Source organism: Scophthalmus maximus, chromosome 19 (assembly GCF_022379125.1).
Source record: "Scophthalmus maximus strain ysfricsl-2021 chromosome 19, ASM2237912v1, whole genome shotgun sequence".
Taxonomy (NCBI): Eukaryota; Metazoa; Chordata; class Actinopteri; order Pleuronectiformes; family Scophthalmidae; genus Scophthalmus; species Scophthalmus maximus.
This window is the reverse complement of record NC_061533.1, coordinates 5,620,232-5,640,375: the sequence shown is the minus strand read 5'-3', so window position 1 is coordinate 5,640,375 and position 20,144 is coordinate 5,620,232. Positions and strand designations below refer to the sequence as shown.

Below are 20,144 nucleotides of genomic sequence, written 5' to 3'. Positions count from 1 at the left end.
TGTATATATATATGTGTATATATATATGTATATATATGTGTATATATGTATGTATATATATATATATATGTATGTATGTATATATATATATATTCTATTGATTTGTATCCAAATTACTATTACTTAAGCAGCTTATGACCAAATGTGGAACCTCAAATATCTGCAAACCAACTGAAAAAAATATTATTACTTCCATTAATTAAAATAATATATTCTACAGGTCTGGTGTTGCAGCGTAAATGTACAGTAAAACAATTTGACCGACAAGCATGTTTTATAAATGTTTATTAAAGGCTGTGACATCACAGGTGAACATGAAAAAAAAGACAAAAAAGAGAAGCGCTTTGGTCCTGAGGAAATGAAATAAAGACCCACAGGCACTTTTTTAGTGCATTAATGAGTTAACGTAACATACAGTACATGGACAATTTGTAGTAGATATATATATATATATATATATATATATATATATATATATGGTTATGCAGCAGGGAGATGAGAGGTAAGGCAATAAGGTAGAATCTGCTGCAAAGGAGGAAAAAATATTGACAGGTGTTATCAATATAAATTAAATGCTCCATCTTTTTTTTTTACAGGAAGTGAGTTACTAAATATAACATGTCACACACGTGATCTCCCTGAATTTTTTTTACAGTACCATGTAACGACCTCACGACTGTGGTGCTCATTAGTGCAACGCTTTGATATAAGTTCATGTGCTCTTCGGTTTCATGCACTTTTTTGGTCATTGAATGCACTTTGTTACAGTAAGTCGCTTCGGACAAAACCCTTAGCTTAATTAGTGTAATGTATATATTGGACTTGACGACAGCTCCTTTCTCATACTGTCTTACTCGCTACAAATCAACTAACGGCAGACACCTAAATCTTTACTGCACCTCTGTGTGATGTTATTTTATGAAAAAGTGACAAGGCAAGAAGAAAAAAAATTGTAACACTGGTTCATGAGGCTTTTTAAATACCTGAAAAACAATCAATTAGAAAATGCGGTTATGCAGTGAACCTGCAAGGTTAGACCAGTTCACACTGCAGCACACCGCACACACCGCGCACGCACACGCACGCGCACGCACACACACACACACACACACACACACACACACACACACACACACACACACACACACACACACACACACACACACACACACACACACACACACACACACACACACACACACACACACACTGTTCCAGTCATGTTTGACCTCAAGGTCCCTGCCCTTAAGTTCAGCCAGCCCCTTCCCTTGACCAGCAGGACACGCACGCACGTAGTTCTCCACAATGTCCAACGGAGGGCGCACTCCGCTCAAGTTACCACAACCACCACTGGGTTCTGTGTAATTAAGACAATTCATGGTTTTTCCCTTTTGGTCCTTTTCTGCTCGTTTCTGGTACAGTTTGATACGGTCCAGTCCGTTCCGTTCCAGAGAGTCCACGTTTAAGGGTCTAAGAGATGGCGCAGATGGTGCTGCTACTTGCGCTCTTCATGGCTTCCCTCCTCCTCAGGTCCCTTGTGATCCTCCTCCCGATGCCCTCCAGGTACAAGCCTCGGTCGAACTGTCCCGCACCCAGGGGAATACTGATGGACACACACGGGCAATTAGAGGGGGAAAAAAAGATATGAGTTCACAATGCAGAAAATTATTTTAAAAAACAACTAAGAATAAAGTTTAAAACAGGCAGAAAGTACAATTCTTACTGTCTACGCATCTGAAAAAGGCTTAAATATTTTTTTCAGGAGTTAAAAAGACAAATTAAACAAAAGAGGACGATCCTACAATTTATTTATTTTTTTAGAGCTATTATGCATTGTTGTTTATTACATGAGGTCAGATCACTAAGCTGCCTCAGAACAGATAGGGAACAGACTCACTTGTCTCTGCCTGGCCTCAGTTTAACGTGGAAGACGCCGATGACGGGCCGGTGGTCCGACGTCTTGATGCTAGAGCAGTTGGTGTACTTGACCACTCTTATGTTGTCGGCCTGCCTGTTCCTGAACAGGATCCTGTCCTGTGAACAACAGTCAGAGACTTTCAACCCGGACAAATCCTGACTCCAATTAGAGCAACTCAACAGAGCAGACTGATTGATCCTTTTTGTCTTCTTCATTACCGTGTATGATGGCGTTCTCTGTTTGGAGGTCGTGTCGTAAACGTCGCAGCCGATGTCAAATTTGTACGTGGGGGAGAAGTGTATCGGTGCCTCCTGAAAGCCCTTAAAGATTGAACCTGGAGGAACAGAAGCACGTTCTCTCAGGGTGAGATAAAATAAAGCGACAAGAGACGAGAGATTTAACAAGAGATTGCGAGCATATTACCATCCTTCATCTCCTTGGAGAGCTGGTCGTGCTCCAGCAGGGGACCCATGTCTCCGTCCACGGTGCTGTTCATGATGCTCTCCACGTCTCCGCGGTCCTTACTCAGTCGGAAGTTAAAGTCTCCGAACCAGAAGACCTGGTCAAATCTTGTGGTGACGTCAGCTTAAAATACAAAAAAACGTCATCTTCTGATTATCACATATTGCCAGCCAGTAATCTTACCAACATCATGTTACATTTCTTCACCACCGATCTAATAAATAGTTTTATAGTTTTTTAGTTCTTACACGTAGTGGAGTGGTAAGGCTTGGTGTTCGGGAGGCCCTTTGGAAGAGATAGAGCCTCGATGATCTTGTTGTAATCGAGTACTCTCTCGTAAACTTTGGCGTCTCCGGCTGGAGGGACAACAGAATGGGCAGTTGTGGTGAGTGTGGTAACTGGTAATTGCCTCTCATCTAATGCGCTGATACTGTCCTCTTGCCGCTACGGGCTGCGGCTTACACTCACAGGTGAAATGGGAAGTGATGAAGAGGAAGGACGTTCCAAAAAAGGTTAAGGCGATTCCCACGGCACCCTTAGTCTTGATCTGCGAGATGATCCTGGTCGTGACGGTGGCGTGCTCCACTTCTGCGCGGAATCCACAGAACAAAAGGTCAGAACCAAATCAGCTAGACTCAAAACACCAAACTTTGTGCATGAAGAAAAATGTGTCATCACAGCAAAATCTTCCTGCTGCCAATAATGTCTCTGACATTATTCTGAAACTTATTGAAGACAATATGTCAATATGATTAGACGTGACAACGTTGAATCAAAACAATCATAGGATATTTGTCCAACAATCTGAACTACACAACTTAAATTAGCTGGGATCAATATGGAAGGATTTTAGGACATTAAATAATGATTATTTTTTATCATTAATCAATCTGACAGTTTTTTCTTACATTGCTTGCTTTGTCTTTATTACAAAAATAAATTCCAATGAGAGCTTGACCGATATAGATTTCTTTAAAGGGATGATGCCGATACCAATATGAGGGAGTAAAACATTTCTGTTACCGACATATCAGCTAATCATATCAAATCCCTTATGACAAAGAAATGTAATTGAGTCTTGATATTTTACAGTTTAACCATAAATTTGATCACAAAAGACGTTTCGCCTCCCACCCAAGAGGCTTCTCCTCTCCAGAACTGAAGAAGCCTCTTGGCTGAAGGTGAAACATCTCCAGGAAACTACAGTCCAGCTGGACCTGATTCAACACCCTTGTGGATAGGAAGTTTTTATTCCGGCAAACATATACGCTTATACCGATATATATATATATCTGTCAAAGGCTCATTTAATGGGCCAACTGAAAAATCAATCAGGCTCTAATTAAAATCCCAATTTCCTACAGCCGAGTGTAATGTTCTCAAATGTCTTGTTATGTCAAACCCAGATGTTAAGATATTCGTTGATCATTTTTTCGTAGCTCTAGTGGATTTTATGCACATCCAAACTGTCGACTTCCTGTGAATCGTGACGTGGGACCGACCTGAGCAGAACCAGATGAGGTCTCTCCGGATGAACACGGTGAGATACAAGACGCCATGTGATGCTGCATACAGCATGACGTAATAAGGTCCCAGAGTCTCCTGGAGACGGGCTTCCCACTCCCTCCTGCGTACACGTACACACACACACACACACACACATTTGTACCGTATAACCACATTTACAGCCCTGATAAAATAATCCATCATAATAACACACTTTTTTAACTCTGTGATCGAACATGACTCAAAGCAAACAAAGCACGTCGTACCTGTCGGGACAGCCCTCCTGAACCCCGATGATATAAAAGTCTTGTGCAAATTCTGAGTCGGTTGGAAGGAGGAGATCGTCCAAGTTGACTGGCAGCCCCTGAAAAAAATGACAGAAACTCAGGTGATAACTTGCAAACGATAAAGACTTGACACGGTTCTTCCTTTGGTCTGTGGGGGCCAACATTTCCCTTGTACCCGTTCTCCCTGCATGTTCCACGTGGCGATGTAGATGCCCACTCTCCTGTCGGGGAAGTGGCGGTCCAGCTCCATGGCGCCGAGCATGGCGCCACTCCCCATCACGCTGCCCTCCAGGAAACTCCTGGGAAAACACGCGTCAGAAAGGAAAGTTGATGACTGTTAGCTCAGATTTTTATATGAATAATACAAAGGCAAACATTTGTTTTCCCTTGGCTCTGAATGTGAGTCAACACTCTTTCTTTCTTTCTTTTTTGTTCGTCATCCTGTCAAAAACAGCCGAACAAGCATCTCCTCTGATCCTGTGTAAATCCCTCTGCACTTCGCGTTCTCCTTTTCTCTTAAACGCAAAGACATTAACAGTCTGTTGCTGTTGCTGCAACGCCGAGTCCTGATGCTGAACCGGGCTCCAGAAGCAGCGGGAACCAATTAATAAAAAATAAAAAAATCTTGTAGTTGATATAAGATATTGTGCCAAACTTTTACACAGTGCATGTGGTCAAGTCAGGACTCGCTGACGTTCTACAAATTTTATGCGACTAAATAACTGGTTGTTATTGATCATGCAAAAGGGTAAAATACACAGGTCCACTAGTCACTAGTCACTAGTCTTAATTAGAGAGCTTAGAGACCGTTTTCTAAAAGCCCTCTGACACTGGAAAGAATAAACTGTTACAACATAAGCCTGGGTAGCAAAATCTCCAGCTCCGTCATCGCCAAGTGTCTACTGTACCTGCTCCTGACATCCTGAGTTCTGATGGGGCTGAGCACGCTGTAAGCGGACCTCATGGAGTTGACACAGGAACTGTCCGACCCCATGTTCTCCAGCAGCCGGCTGTCGCTCAGGTTCCTGTGCAGCCTCTCCCCGACAGGCTTCTCCCTGGCCAGCACGGCGTAATCCAAGCAATCCCTGTCAATCCTATTAGCGGCCCTCAGTGTGGCTGACATAAATCTCTTCTCCAGTGCGGGCAGCGGCCCCGCGGGTTGCACCGGGGACAGGCGCGCCTTGCCCGGCTGCACCTGGCGGCCCGCGGGGTCGCTCTGCTGGCTGCGAGGCCTCCTCTCATACTCGGAGAGACTGCTCCCTCGCTCCCTGAAGACCGGGGATCGTGCCGCGACAGCAGAGAGGGGCCTCGGGCTGGAGTTCCTGGCGGGGGTGGCGCTGCCGACGACAACCCCGCCCCGAGCCGGACGCGTCTGGTCATCTTTAAGCGAGTCTGTGGAGGAGCCTGTCTCGGCCTGGTCGCTCAGACTCTCCTGGCTGTTTCTGAGCCTCCTGCTTCTCACAGCCTCCTCAAGCGAGCCACTCCTGCTGGACCTGGACAGCCTGGGTAGCAAAGGTGGCCGAGGCTGGTACGGAATGACATCCCCCTCTCTGTCCCCAGCAGTGAGTCTGAGGGCGGCGTCGTGTTCCTCGCAGGGCTTGACATCTACCAAGGGGGCCTTGAGAGACCCGCTGTCGTTGAAAACCGGATCTCCCTTGTCGGGAGCCTCGCAGTAACGATGGAGGTCGCCACGCTCTCCATTCTCAGAGCAGCCGCGGTCGGGGGGATGAGGCACTCTCATAGCTCAGTCACAAACACCTGGAGACAAAGAGCATAAAGGCATTCAAATGTCAAGTCCTGGACCCGAAGCACGTTGGTTTAGCCACAGATTCACAGCTTTGGTCTGACGTTAGCAGGACGACTGTAATACACTGTGCGAGCCGTTGAACGATCTGGAAAAAATGGACAAAGGCAGAAAATAAAACGAGTAGCTTGATTTCCTCCTGTCAATGTATTTACTTACTCACTTTGTTTATCTGCTGAATGAATCCCCTTTCTTACTGATATCTGAATGACTGCTTCGTTGTATCGTTATTACACGTGTGTCTCACACCCGCCGCAGAGAAACTCGTCAAGCCTGCACCTGATGAACGGGGAGAATTTCAAATTTGTGGAAATTGTATTATTTTTATTGAAATAAAAAACGATAGAAAGAAAGAAAGGGGCGATTTTCACACTTTTCTTGAACTCATCCGGACCAAAAAACACCACACCTAGACTTGTCAAATGTGGACCACATCAACTCAGAGAAGATATTCGAGAAATGTTTGAGAAACATTTTCTTTATTAAATATGAAGCGTGGTGCATTTGAGTTACACTCACTTATGATAACTGGTAAAGTTCATCAGTCAAATGTCCAAACCTACTTGTGCATAATATTGACCTATTGAACTATTAAAGATGCTGATGCTGCGTTAGTGAGAGACGATGTTGTGACAACTAGCGCTAGTTAGAAAGCGTTAGATGATAAAAAAAAAAAGCAGCGGCGGCTAATTCATGCTAACATTAGCATTTAACTACTGTGAAATCCCGTTTGATTTCCAACTGCATCGCTTCAGAGAAACGCCACCATCTCCGCCAACTCACTTGTCGTCCAGCCAACAAGTCATACTCACGTAAACTGAGCTAACGTCACGGTTTGGTCAGCTAGCAGCTAACAGCTAACAGCAACTAGCTAGCGAAGCTACGAGCAAAGCGAAGCTAGTTCGTGTTAGCATAACAGCAGCGGCGTACAAGCTCCGTACATACATCCGTTTATACGGTTTGTGTCGGTAAACGGGTTGACGTTTGACAGTCACCTTGTTGTGTTGCTACAACACGTCGACGTGAAGTTGTCTCTCGTGCACTCGTGTGTTTGGTTTGGTGTCGGAGTGGCTACTGTTGCTTCCTTAGCAACGTTTGACAACAGATGTTTGTGTTGGTCTCCAAGACCAGAGAACTACACGGTGAATTCTCAGCACGCGGCGTCACAGCGCCCTCGCGTGTGGGAGGGGCGGAACTGCAGGCCAGCGCGCGCATCTGGGGTCTGGCACTGGGCCCGGGTTCGACCTCGTACAGACTCTCGCAGATCACACATATATAATGAAAACTATACTAACATTGGGCAAAGGAGCTTCCCTTTGCTTTTAAACAGTTCATCGTGGCGTTGATTTCACAAGATGTCCGTTCTGATTACCGAGTGCGAGCCTCACAGGAGTCGTGCACCCAGCCAGACGCAGCCCGTCCCGGGGAGGCGAGGCAGCCTCCTCCTCAGACATTTGAGGGGGGTAAAAAACACAACGTTTTCTGTGATGACAGTGAAGCACCACTCTCAGTTTGACATGCTGTGTGTATTTCCTCAGTACACGTCTGGCGTGTATGGACGTTACTGTGTGACGTCAAACCTGCCATCAAAGGAGGCTTGACACAAAACCAATCAGAATTAAGTCCATCGCTGTTGTCGGGTAGGGTTCTGCCTCTCTAACATAGGAAACCAAATTAAAAAAAAGAGAAAAGTTGAAGGGGGGCTATAGCCTGCCTCTCCCTCCTCCTGCCCCTTGTCGGAGATGCAGGACTCCTGGACTCACAACCACCAGACTTAGAAATAGCCTTTTCCCTCTGGCTATAATTAAACAATGTGTATAAACATTCAACACGCACACACACACACACACACACACACACACACACACACACACAGCAATATATGTGGTCAGACTTTCACTGTTATTACACATTCATTTGTTCTTATTATTTCTTCATAACAGGTATTATTCTTTTTTCATTATTTTTGTATCCTTTTTCCAAGCTACACATTTTATTATTTTACTGCATAGTCTTCTTCTTCTTATTCTTGTATTATTTTTTCTGTCTTTCAATACTTACTTAACTACTACTATTTTTGCCACAACAAAGGTTCTCACCAGTGTGACAAAAAAAGGGAACTTCAATAATTTATTTTACTGTATTAAATTAAAAAACAACCAAAAAGATTAATTTCCAAATATATATGTAGTCATAAGGTGACAATCTTTTTTTGGGCAAAAAATAATAAAATTATATATTTAAGAAATCAAGGAATATGAAGGGATGTAAGCCGCATGATAAAAAAATGTACATTTTCATTTATTTTATTTCATGTCATTTACATTTGAAACATCTACCTGCCACAATTAATATATTTTCAATGATGTTTTTATATATGTAGATATCACCTTGTTTATGACCCTTTTTTTTGCTTTATCATGTATCACAGGGTTTAATAAAGTCATCCTTTTAATCACTTACCCAATGTTTCTGTGCACTTGAAATCATATTGTTCATCGGCAGGTTATAAGTAATACTCTGTTTGCCACGTTTGACCTTCAGGAGATTATATTACTATACTTTTACATGTCTGTGTTTTCATGAAACGTTCAACAGTGAAGACTGAGTGACCTAACAAAGACACACCATGAAATAATCAGCGGAAAAACCTCCAAAACAACAGTGAAAAATGTCATTGCTGACAAAACAGTGTATGTCACAAAGAAACTACAACGTCAAGGTGTGACCCCCCGATTGTTAACCCTTTCACCCGTCCTGGGACCCCGCGTGTTGAACGATAGGTGCCCCCTGGGAAATGTGGACAATCCCTCCGTATTCTGTGCATTTCTATGGCGTCGTTGCTGGCTCAGGGGGTTTAGACAAAAGGGGACGGTCCTCTGCGGCAGGTATAAAAGACAAGGGTTAAACCAGGCATGGTACAGTTTTGTGCAAGAGCAAGAACAAGCAGCAGCAGCTTCCAGCCACAGCAGCAGCCCACTGACCAGCAAAATGACTTCCACTGGAATGAACAACATGAGCAGGGTAAGGTGTATTTTTCACGGTGTTACTGCGCCGAGGCTCCCGCTGCTTCAACTGTAGGTCAATCTGCAAATGGACAATCTGGGAAAAATTGCCCCTGTGGCCTTCGACACATTGCTGAATTTGTCAGGACATGTAAAATGTCAGACTGTGTGTGAAAAGTGTTGCTCATCGTGATTAACACATAGAGTCATAAACCAGCTCTGCTGTTACTCTCAGCCCTAGAGATTCGTTCAGCTCATGGTTTTTGTGTTCAACTTGAGTGTTTTGTTCATTCAACTCTCTCATGGAGTCATTTTTGGAGTCACAGCAAAAGCCCCAAACAGCAGACAAAGTCAGCATCTTACAGGTGAACAGTTGAGAAGATATAATGCAAAAAAACTGCCCGAAAAACCCAAAGATCCTTCACTCACAAGTTGGTGGAGAACAAAAACAGAGCAACGAGGAGAGTGGATGTTTGACTCAAAGGCGGCCCGAGGCACGAATCATGTCATTCGTCATCTGCTGGGTGTGAATATAGGCAACTGTTTGCCAACAAGCTCGATCAGATGTTGGCTATCGAATCAGTTATTGCAGGTTCAAAGATACAATTTGAAACAAAAACCTAAGAATTACAATCCATGCTTTAACCCGAGCAACGGTGCACACACACAAAAAAAAAGTAACGGCGCAGCGTTGAACGGGAACATGACGCCTGTGCTTTCTCACACCTCACACGCACTAAACCGGAGCCTTTTCCTCCCACCCCCCGTGCAGATCATCTTCTACGAGGAGAGGAACTTCCAGGGTCGCTCCTACGAGTGCATGAGCGACTGCCCCGACATGTCCTCCTACCTGAGCAGGTGCCAGTCCTGCAGGGTGGAGAGAGGCTGCTTCATAGTGTACGACCGCACCAACTTCATGGGCAACCAGTACTTCCTGAGGAGGGGCGAGTACGCCGACAACATGAGCATGATGGGCATGACCGACTGCATCAGGTCCTGCCGCATGATCCCCATGGTAAGGCCTCACACCGGGCTAGATTTCCTGTAGAATGCAGTTGTTTTTCTTCTTCGAAGATGAAAGAAAAAAGGAGTTAAACCAAGCGCTCCTCTTCCGCACCACAGCACAGGGGATCCTACAGGATGAAGATCTACGAGCGGGAGAACTTCACCGGTCAGATGCACGAGCTGACCGACGACTGCGACAGCGTCATGGACCGCTTCCGCATGTCCAACTGCATGTCCTGCAACGTGATGGAGGGCCACTGGCTGCTGTTCGAGCAGCCCCACTACAGAGGCAAGATGATGTACATGAAGCCCGGCGAGTACAGGAGCTTCATGAGCATGGGCGCGAGCGGCATGCGGTTCATGAGCATGAAGCGCATCACCGACTCCTGCTACTAGACCCTCTCTGCACTGAATAAAACTGTCACGACCTGAGCCGCTGGTGTGTTGGATTCGTTTTGTTGTTGTTGGTATCTTTGTCTTTTAATTTAGGAGCAACCATGGTCTTCCCGCACATTCACACAGTTCAGAGCTGGTCAGTGTAAACGCCCAACTCACAAAGGTTTTTTTTCCTTTCTCATTCAGTTTTTTGTTTTTTAATTTTCATTTCCCCGCTACATTTTTCTCTTAATTCTCTTAATCAGCTTCTCTGTGGTCTCAGGTCTGCTTAATGCACTTGCACTTTTTTTTAATTACTATTATTATCAAGTTTATCATTGTTGAACCAGGTCAAACTAGGTTGCTAGTCTCTTTTCACAGGGACAGAAATGCTCTGATTTGTCTGTGACAGTGTTTCCACAAGTGATCCCAGAGGGTTGCAATATGCAACTTCACCTCTAGATGCCTCAAAATCCCTCACATTGAACCTTGAAATTGTGAAGGACTTTTCTGGAAATGTCATAGCTGGTAAGCAAACAAATACCAGCTTTGAAAAAAAACAAAACAAATAAACTAGTAAAACAGGGCCCATAATAGAAAGGGTTGCCAAACATTAAAAGAATCCGCCCCAAACATCACCTTCTCCTGTTGTGAGGAAGATCATGCCCACAAAGATGGACATATGGTAAACTTTCAATAATCTGGTTGTTCAAGTAAGTGTCAAAAATGTGAGGAGAGAATTCCACGTGGTCTTTCTTGGGCGCGTTCGCCAACGGGGAAGCAACTAAGAACCAGCGACGCACAACAACCTCACACTGCTGCCTTCTTTTTTTTATTAATAAGACCGAACTCGAGGAAGTTTAGTCTGAATCCGAGTGGAATTCAAACCATTGTGTCGGGAGTCTGCCATAGTAAACCTGGACACTGTCATATAAATACTGGAACATCTGAGATGCTCTGATTACATCAACGCCGCTCCGGCTCGGCGGCCAACTCGCCCAGAAGGTGTGTGAGAAGTAAATGTTGTCTCTGGACCGTCTGGGTTTGTTTCTGCTCGCCGGCGTGTTTCCGTCGGTCCTGCTACGACAACGGTCGCACAACACACAGCATGGACCCGGTTCCCCGAAAATTAGATGTTACACATGGTTGACAATTTGCAAATAGAAAAAAAAGACAGTTTGAGGTCAGATTTTTCCTACAATTTCATCTAGAAAGAAATATCTGGACAACTGAATGCATCTCAAAATGTTCACGGTCCCCAGAGGATGAATCCCACCGACTTTCCCCCTTGCTCCATAATTAGGTGAATATTAAGTTAATATTTCAACATCTATTTGGAATCGTGAAAATGAGGACATCTGGTTGTTTAAAGAAAAAGTATATACACAGTAATTTTACTGTAATGACGACAATGACAACAAAATCATAATTTTCACTCTGTCGGTGAAACATCTCAGCATACACTAGTTGGACTTTCCTTTGGTGAATTCTGGATTTTTAGATTTTTAGTGAAAAATACCTAAATAATAGGTAAAGAACTTTCCTGTCGTCCTTGGAATGGATTGTAATACAGTGACTGTATAACACTCAAAAGTTAACATTATAATCTTCAGGAAGAAGGATTTATTCGCATGAACATATTCATTTCAGCCAACTGTACCTAATAAACTGTCAACTGAGTGTGATATTCACTTATGCTCCAACCAGATGAACACATATACATACAGTTCTTTGGCTGCGTGCCTCTGAGGAGCACATTAAAGGCGCATTGCCTCTTTCTTTCTCACTCTTTCCTCTCTCTCCTCTTCCTCCTCCAGAGATCAGCCAATCCAGCGGGCGAGAGGGGGAATCGATGCCCTGATATGAGATTCAGCCTAATGAGGATCAGAAACATCTTCATAAAGACCCATAATCCACCACTTAATCCCTCATTACAGAATCATCTACATTCACCGGTCCTGCTCCATACCGCCGCAGTGGCGGCTCATTTCGGGCCCATTGTTCTGCCTCGCCTCATCTCTCACCCAGGGCTGCGTCTCCCTTTGTCTCCCCTCGGTGTCAGTTACATTTGATCTGCTCTCATTAGACTTTCAGACGAGATGAGCAGAAAGGGCCAGAGAAAAATAGTGCTTTTGTGTGCGCTTTCTGTGCTATCTCCGGTCTGAAGTGGAAAGTGAGGCATATGCTTAATGAGGACGGGGATGGACGGGGACCGCGCCGGCCGACAGAGAGATAGGGAGCGGCGTTGTGCGGAGGACGTGCAGCGACCGATTCCCGCTAAGAAAGGACACACTTTCCAGGCAACGTCTGCGTCAGTGATTATGACTTCTGAGCCAGAGAAAGTGACTCTGATGTGGGACAGATGGATTAGGGTTTAACGCCGAGCCCCGGAGAGGTTCCGAGTCTGCGTTTTGGTTCAGTGCGGCATTAGCACAGAAGTTGGTGAAGTTTTTACCCAAGTTTTAAAAAGAGAAAAGTATATTTTCTTGAAGTATTCTCGTTGTACATTGAACATCCTGGATGGTTCCTGGGATAAATTTGCCAACCTTTCTTTTGTCATGAACATCTTTCTGTAGCTTTTGAGCCACAATCACCAGTGATGGAAGTATTCGCTTTATTTAATTTAGTGTAAATATGTAAGTATTACCTGGAAAATATATTTTAAGTATCAAAATTAAAAGTTTTCAATGCAGAGAAATGGCCCCGGTATCTGAGTGTGATACTGTAATGGATTATCAAGCAGCTATTTATCTCCTGTAGGTGGTTGAAGTGGAACTAGGTCATAACTAATTTATGTTGCGCTGCTAATTGATATGTTTGGAAAATGTAGGAAAATGGTGAGAAATGTCCATCACAACTACCCAGAGCTGAAAGTTACATCCTCAAACGTGTTTCGTTCAGTTTGACCAACAGTTAAAATGATTCAATTGAATCAAATTGAACGTAAGGAAGAGCAACAAATCATCACATTGGAGAAACTGAACCCATGAAAAGTTTTCTTTTTCTTTCATGAAAGATGAAAAATGAACAGTCGCCGACTAAATTTATGATTACTGACAAATAAACGAATTGTTTAAGCTCAAATCTTACTTTTAAATATTAGTTAATTCATTCATTCATTTAACTATTTACATGGCATCATATTTTCCAATGTCTTCTTAATTTTTTGTATGTCGGGCAGGCAGTTGGTGATCTTTGGTACGTTCTTTAAACTGGACATTTTCCCCATCATTAGATATTTATATGATCTTTACACAACTCTACACTATTACTTCTGTCTGATCACTGTCTGTTGAGTTCACCTGAAAGGCAAACCTCCCCACACTAAACCCCCATATCCACCAACATATATAACAAAGGATCCATGTTTCATCATCTGTGAAAACAACCGCACAGTCTATTTATAGTAATCTAGTAATCTAGTTCATCGTTCTCTTATGAAATCCTGAAACACTGCGGCGCATTGCTGCTGCCAAACTGCTGACGGCGCTGTCAGGAGGAGGAGGAGGAGGAGGAGGAGGAGGAGGAGGTTGTGCCAGTGTCTGGTTCAAAAGTAGTTTAGCCGATCTCACGGGGAATTGCATCACTCCGCTTTCCTCTTGTTTTCCACCGCTCGTCTCACTTGTTGTGTCTCTTATGACTCATGACCCGAGTTGCCCCGGCAAAAAAAAAACACTCCACAGTATAATTCAGTGGACCATATGGAACACTGTGCTAACAGCCTGATAATTTCTTTATGATTTTACTGTTGAGTGTTGCTTGTCCTGCACATCTCGCGGACGATCAACAGCTCAGTGCAGGTCGAGCAGCTGTCAGCCACTTTCAGGTTAACGCTGTGATTCATCTTAAATCCCTCCACTTCCCACCACAGCAACAATTAAAAAAAAAACTAAAATGCAATGCAAATGCAAGTGCAAAGTAGATGTAAACGTCAAGCAGAGTAGACACAGTTGGTAGACTAAACCGTCACCAAGCTGGATTCCTTAATTTATTCCTTCACCTTAAAGCCCCAGTGTGAAACTTTTTGACTTTTCCGGCGGCATCTGGTGGTAAAGTTGAAAACTGCAACCAACTGAGCACCTGACAGGGGACACTTTATGGCGGCGCACCGCTTGATTCCATTTCCGGCTTCCGTTACCGCTGAAAATTCAACGTGAATGCGACGTATTCTGGAACCGTTTTGTGCAACAAGCGTGTTCAACGCGACGTAGCAGACACGGCGACTCACACGGAGGTCGGGTCCACCTCATGTAACTATATTTAACTCATTCAAAGAACATCGGTTCTTTGTCGCAGGTGATTATACTTATATGAACCCATAGTTATGGACAATATATTCCATTTCTGTGCATAGGTTCTTCTAAATATTACACACTGCAGCTTTAAAAACTTTATTATCTGGTGTTCATCCATAATGTCTTTTTAGTAGTCTCTTTTTTTTAAATGAGATTCAGTGAGACAAACTGCTCAACCAAAGCCAAAAGATGTTACCAGAATAAATGAATGCGCTTCGGCGTTGTCTTATTCCGTATCCATCAGTAAATCATAAATCCGCCTCATTCACGTCAACAGCGTGCAGACAGACGGACGGGCTCACTCCAATGCAGACTAACAAAGGAGGGTTATTATAGAATTATGGCGAGCGGGCAGCAGGAATCTCTTTTTCTGTAGGTGGAGGCTGCGGGATGATTCCTCGGGAGGGTTCGGATAATTAGCCCCATGAAGGTGCGGCGAAGGCTGATTCTTAACCCCCCCCCAACCCCACCCCACCCCTTCTTCATTACTCTGTGTACGGAGGTGAGTAGGAGGTGGATAAAACAAAACAAATAAAACTCATTAAAGGTGCCTGTGTGGCTGCAAATCCCCCCTCTGCAGTGTATACGCTTCCACACCACAGACATCATTAGCTCCCGTCAGAGGAGCCATGATTATTCTGCCTGGATATGAACACAGATCAAAGACTGCTTCAGGTCATTGTCTTTTAACCCAACGCAGGATTCTCAAAATCAGAGACCCCCCCCGTCCCCCCGCCCCCCGTTCATTTTGGCAGATTTCCATTTTTCCCCCCTCTCCCTGAGCTCAGCATGTGGAGACCCAGAAAATCATTCGACATAGAGAGCAACAACTAAAAGATTTCTCCATCGATGCACCCATGGCGATTTCTCGTTTGTGAAGACTGGAATTACATTTTGAAGCTGCAAAATTGATAAGGGGTTCTTTTGTAGTTCGATGGAAAAAAGAAAAAAAGTTTGGTGAAATCGTAATGGAAAGTTATGATTCAGTGGCGGGATTTTTTTTTTCCCACGTTTTTTTATTTGCCACTCTAGTGCACGAGCTGATGGATTACCGCAAAAAAATGTTGCACATAAACCCTGAGAATCAGTGAAGATTTTCAAAAATTGCCCATTAATTTTGGTCCAGAAGATGTTGAACTTAGACGATGTATAATAAACCCGATCAGTGTTGCCAGCTTAGCAATTTTCTCGCTAGATTTGGCAACTTTTAAGACCACTTTAGAAACATTTGACAGAAAAAGCTTTTGAAGTCGAATACATCACACCTTGAAAAATAATAAAAGCTAATAATAATAAAGCTAGTTTGAGTCAGTCCAGTTTGAAGTCTTTTTTTTTTTTACTTTAGGATGATGTGCACTTTTTTCATATTGTAATAATGCAATTTCATAATGGCGTCATCATGACCATATGATGACGAATGATTGGTTGATTTAAATGAGATGTACATCGTGTCATTTTCTGACTTCATAGTGATGTCATTCCTACCATGTGATCATAAATGATTCTTTGATCTATATTTCTGAAGGAGGGCCAGATACCTCGAAAAATACTCGTCATATGACAGGGGAATCATTGCTTGATCAATATGTGATTATTTTTGATTGTCTCTGTAGCCCTATTATTTGTGGAAATATCTTGGAGAGACAATATTTTTTTGGCCTTCACCTTGACCTTGGACTCATCAGCAAGAAATACGCCCACCGAGCTTGGTGGAAATCCATCTGTGCATTGTTGAGTTATTCACACACACCCACACACACACACACACACACACACCCACACACACGCGCGCACACACACACAGATCACAGGGTCAAAATTTGTATATATGTAAATACTTCTGTTTGGTGTACCTAATATGCAAATAGGCGTGTGATGTCATCTTGTGATCTTTCTGTTGGAGACAGTTGGCGACACTGTGCCTGATAAACATCGGCGTGTTATCGACGCTGATGATGATTTGCTCCAACACGCTGGATGAAATCCACACCAGCCTCCCGCCTCGCTCCACACGTCACCGATCCTCTGGGCCACGTCCCCGTGACCCCGCTGATCTGGGGGTTTTTTATCTCGGTATTGTGGCCTCAACATGTCTTGACAACTTGATCTCAACCGTGCCTCCATTTGCATCCCACCATTTCCCTCCTGCTCACACACAGGCGCTGATTTCTTCTTTTTTTTTTTTTTTTTTTTACCTGTTTACATTTGTGCAGAGACAGAGGCAGGTGCAGGGGTTTTCTCCTCAGGGCAGCTCACAGCTGCGACGGCTGTAACTGCTGTTGGACAGACAGACTGAGAGCGTGTGCCAACAAATGCGCTGTACACTGATCACACACGATAAGATCTCCAGCCAACAGACAGCAGACACACGTTACAGACCTCGGGGGCCGGATGAATGACTGCAGCCGACCGCGAGCAAATCAGAAAACATACACATGAAAACACTTACGGATCAGTGCAAGTGTAATCCTGAACCAAAAAAAATATCACAGAGTAAAATCTTGAGTAAAGATTGTTTTGTCAAAAGCATTATTTCCAAGGTCAAGAATGAACTTTAACAGTTTTGAATCATTCATGATTTCGGTACACCTGCTAATTTATCTAAAGAGATGATGTAATGATCACAGATACTTATGATAAAAAAATGATGTGCGACTTCAGTCATCCACATGAAGGACAGTACACACACTGACCTGGACTTAAGATACAAAAAACACATGACAAAATATTTTTTTCTTCATAATTTTGGCCAGACGATGAGGAAATGTGTTGCTACAGCACACATTGATATTTTTCAACGACAAAGGTTACATTACATTTTTAAAGAAGCTGAAACGTGGAGAAACTTTGCTGGAAAATGTGACATTAACAATTATCATATCACCAAAACAGTTAATTTTACTGATGGACTGATACATATATAAACATATTGTTTCTGCTCTCTACTAACTGTGCTGATATTAAAAGTACAGGATTTTCTACTTTCACTTTCCACTGAAAGAAATAATTTTCTCTGAATTGCAGCGGAGTAGAAGTAAAGATATAAAAATGAAAGTTAATCCAAAGTGTTAAATACATTCACACCCACAACAACCTCCTCCTCCTCCTCCTCCTCCTCCTCCTCCTGTTTCCAGCCATAACTGATGTTAACTCAGGTCTGCGGGAGGAATGTCGGCTCTGGCGTGGTGCGTTTTGTCCTCGCCGACTTATTCCTAGAGTTTGTAAGTTGGACGCCTTGGGAAAAGAGACAAACGCTGGAATCCAGTCGGCTGGTACAACACCAGATATCCAGGAAGCGCTGAACGAGGAGTGGATGTGCGAGTAGTGGGAGTGAGCCAAAAAGACTATTGTGTTCCCATTGTGTGCGCGCCATCCCCTCCGCCCCAACACACACACCCAGCGCCGGTCAGACATCGACCTCTGGCCTCTGACCTCATAATGAGCGGGTTTGAGTGTGGCTGTCCTCACTGACATGGTCAACAGCGGCTTCGGACGAATGAGAGACGTCTCTAATGAAAGTTGAGCTTGTGTGAAAATGATGGATTCAGTTTTTTAAAGGGTGAGGTTTCTCATGGATTTAAACGCTTCTTCACCCAGTGTCACATTTTGTTGTGGACTTTATCCCTGGCAGCCCTGGAATCAATAAAAATATATCCACGATTATTATTCATGTTAAATTCAAGGTCCCCAGAGGATGCATCCTCTCAACTTTGTTGATCCTCTGACTTTTCCACCACAAGTAGGTTGACATACAGTGCATTTGGATTTTTATGAACTATCGTGACAGCTGTTGAATGGGATGCAATGAAACCTGGTACGAATATCTAGTAGTGTGCATGATCTTTTTAGAGATTATTTAGTCTTAAAAAGATGCTGCTGCCTTTCAAAACAAGGCTGGTGGGCGAAAATCCAAAACAATTAGCTCAAAGATGCTAAAATGCTTCATAGAGCTGAGGGAAGCTTTATTGTCCTATTACACATCGTATTAGAGGAAAGGTGGCACTTTTTTCCCCCTTTTCGCTGACCTGGACTTTGAAGTGTTTACTCAGCTTTCTCCCGATGAGGAAGTGAAGGGGTGAAGGGGAACTCTTCATGACCTGAGAGACTGCATCGTCGGATTAACCCCTGGCCTTCGTCACATTAGCCACTTAGCAAGTTGAGAAGGAAAATGACGTTGGACACCGGTAGCGGAGTTCACTTGCTGACTAAGAGTCTCCCCACTTGGAGCTAATTTATCCACGAAGGAACCACACATATTCTTCATGTATTTTTTCATTTACACTGCATCTTTTTTTCCCACAATACGGAAGTTCAAATTAAAGACCAAAGTGTTCCGGTATGTTTATAACATACGTAGGAGACCTTTGACCGTGGCCAGGCTTATAATTCTGACTGAAAACATCAGCTTTAAGCAATAAATCTACAGCCGAGCTCTATGTCTGCCGATGTGACCGCCGGTTCCTCCTCAGGCGGTCTGATGGGGCCCTGATGACCCGCAGTGACCTCTGACCTCGAGAGCCCGGGCCCTTGAATATGACCTCAGCAGTTCAGTTCCATATTGTGATCGAGAAAAGGGGAAGCCTGGTAGAGGCCACGCAAGAGGGATTTGATTACAACTCTCCTCGGATCAGTGGAACATACCAAACCTTATGAGGATGATGAGGAGGATGATCAAAGGAGAACTATTAACTGCACTGTACGTTAAAGAGTTCATGTGTAATTTGGAGATAACTCCTTTTCTTTTCTTTGAAGCCTGGTGAAGGGCTGACAGTCTCTTTCACTCAGCCTCACAGTCATTATGTGAGACGGAGGTTTTTCTGTTAATGATGAAAAACTCAACCGGCAGAGGATCAACAACCGTTTTTTTCAATTTTTTGTCTTGGCCCTCGGTAACATACTAGCAGATTGTCAGTATCTGCGGAGCCCGTGCCATGGGCCACGCTGTTGACACAGCTGCAGTCTGGGTGTAAACCAACGTGTTCAGGATACACGACGGAGGAGCGGCTTCACGAGGACATAAAGATTGGAAAAATTGTCTCCCGCCCCAATGTGTGAAACAGGCTGGGAAATGTTCTGCCTGACTTTATTTGACCCGAGGGGAAAACGTCAGCGACTTTAGGATTTTGAATAACAACTTTTCACTGCTGCATAGTGCAGTTTGGAGGCACTTTCATTTTTAATATTTAGACTCCAGTACATTGCCGATGGAAATATTGCACTTTACTTTGGATTTTACAGAGAGAAAAACATGTGGTAGAGATTAAAAGGTAGTTTCTGGTTCTGGGGCCACTGCGTGTCGTCTTTCAGACGTCAATGAGTTGTCAGATGTTCAACCGAAGACTCTTTTCCCCTCTGGATGTTCAAGGAGGTAGCCAATGTCACAGAGATTACAGACGATCCAAAACGTAAATACAAATTTAACTTTTTTCCACTCCCATTAATCGTCTTATGAACCCTTAGATTTACCTTTTGACCCTTTAGAGAATT

At 43.7% G+C, this 20,144-nt stretch overlaps 2 protein-coding genes across 11 annotated transcripts in view; one reads left to right on the top strand and one right to left on the bottom strand.

Moving 5' to 3' along the window:
• Positions 1–268: 268 nt before the first annotated feature.
• The window catches only part of inpp5e (inositol polyphosphate-5-phosphatase E), a 40,511-nt gene continuing 20,635 nt past the window's right edge, over positions 269–20,144 (bottom strand). For 2 of the 10 annotated variants that reach the window (XM_035639371.2, XM_035639372.2), the window contains 10 exons: positions 5,082–5,931; positions 4,349–4,472; positions 4,153–4,250; positions 3,883–4,007; positions 2,849–2,968; positions 2,629–2,736; positions 2,342–2,503; positions 2,137–2,252; positions 1,898–2,034; positions 269–1,603 (listed from right to left, as the gene is read on the bottom strand). In XM_035639371.2, coding sequence (XP_035495264.1) covers positions 1,471–1,603; positions 1,898–2,034; positions 2,137–2,252; positions 2,342–2,503; positions 2,629–2,736; positions 2,849–2,968; positions 3,883–4,007; positions 4,153–4,250; positions 4,349–4,472; positions 5,082–5,914 — 1,956 coding nt within the window. In that variant the 5' untranslated portion in view covers positions 5,915–5,931 and the 3' untranslated portion in view covers positions 269–1,470. Of the gene's footprint in view, positions 1,604–1,897; positions 2,035–2,136; positions 2,253–2,341; positions 2,504–2,628; positions 2,737–2,848; positions 2,969–3,882; positions 4,008–4,152; positions 4,251–4,348; positions 4,473–5,081; positions 5,932–6,136; positions 6,257–6,972; positions 7,249–7,272; positions 7,508–20,144 lie in introns of those variants that run through there. The other 8 variants (XM_035639368.2, XM_035639365.2, XM_035639369.2 and 5 more) reach the window with 8 other exon arrangements.
• Positions 8,861–10,419, top strand: LOC118313693 (gamma-crystallin M2). Its single transcript, XM_035639378.1, has 3 exons — positions 8,861–9,001; positions 9,755–9,997; positions 10,105–10,419. Exons 1-3 carry the CDS (start codon positions 8,969–8,971, stop codon positions 10,381–10,383), a joined length of 555 nt encoding a protein of 184 aa, XP_035495271.1. The 5' UTR covers positions 8,861–8,968; the 3' UTR covers positions 10,384–10,419.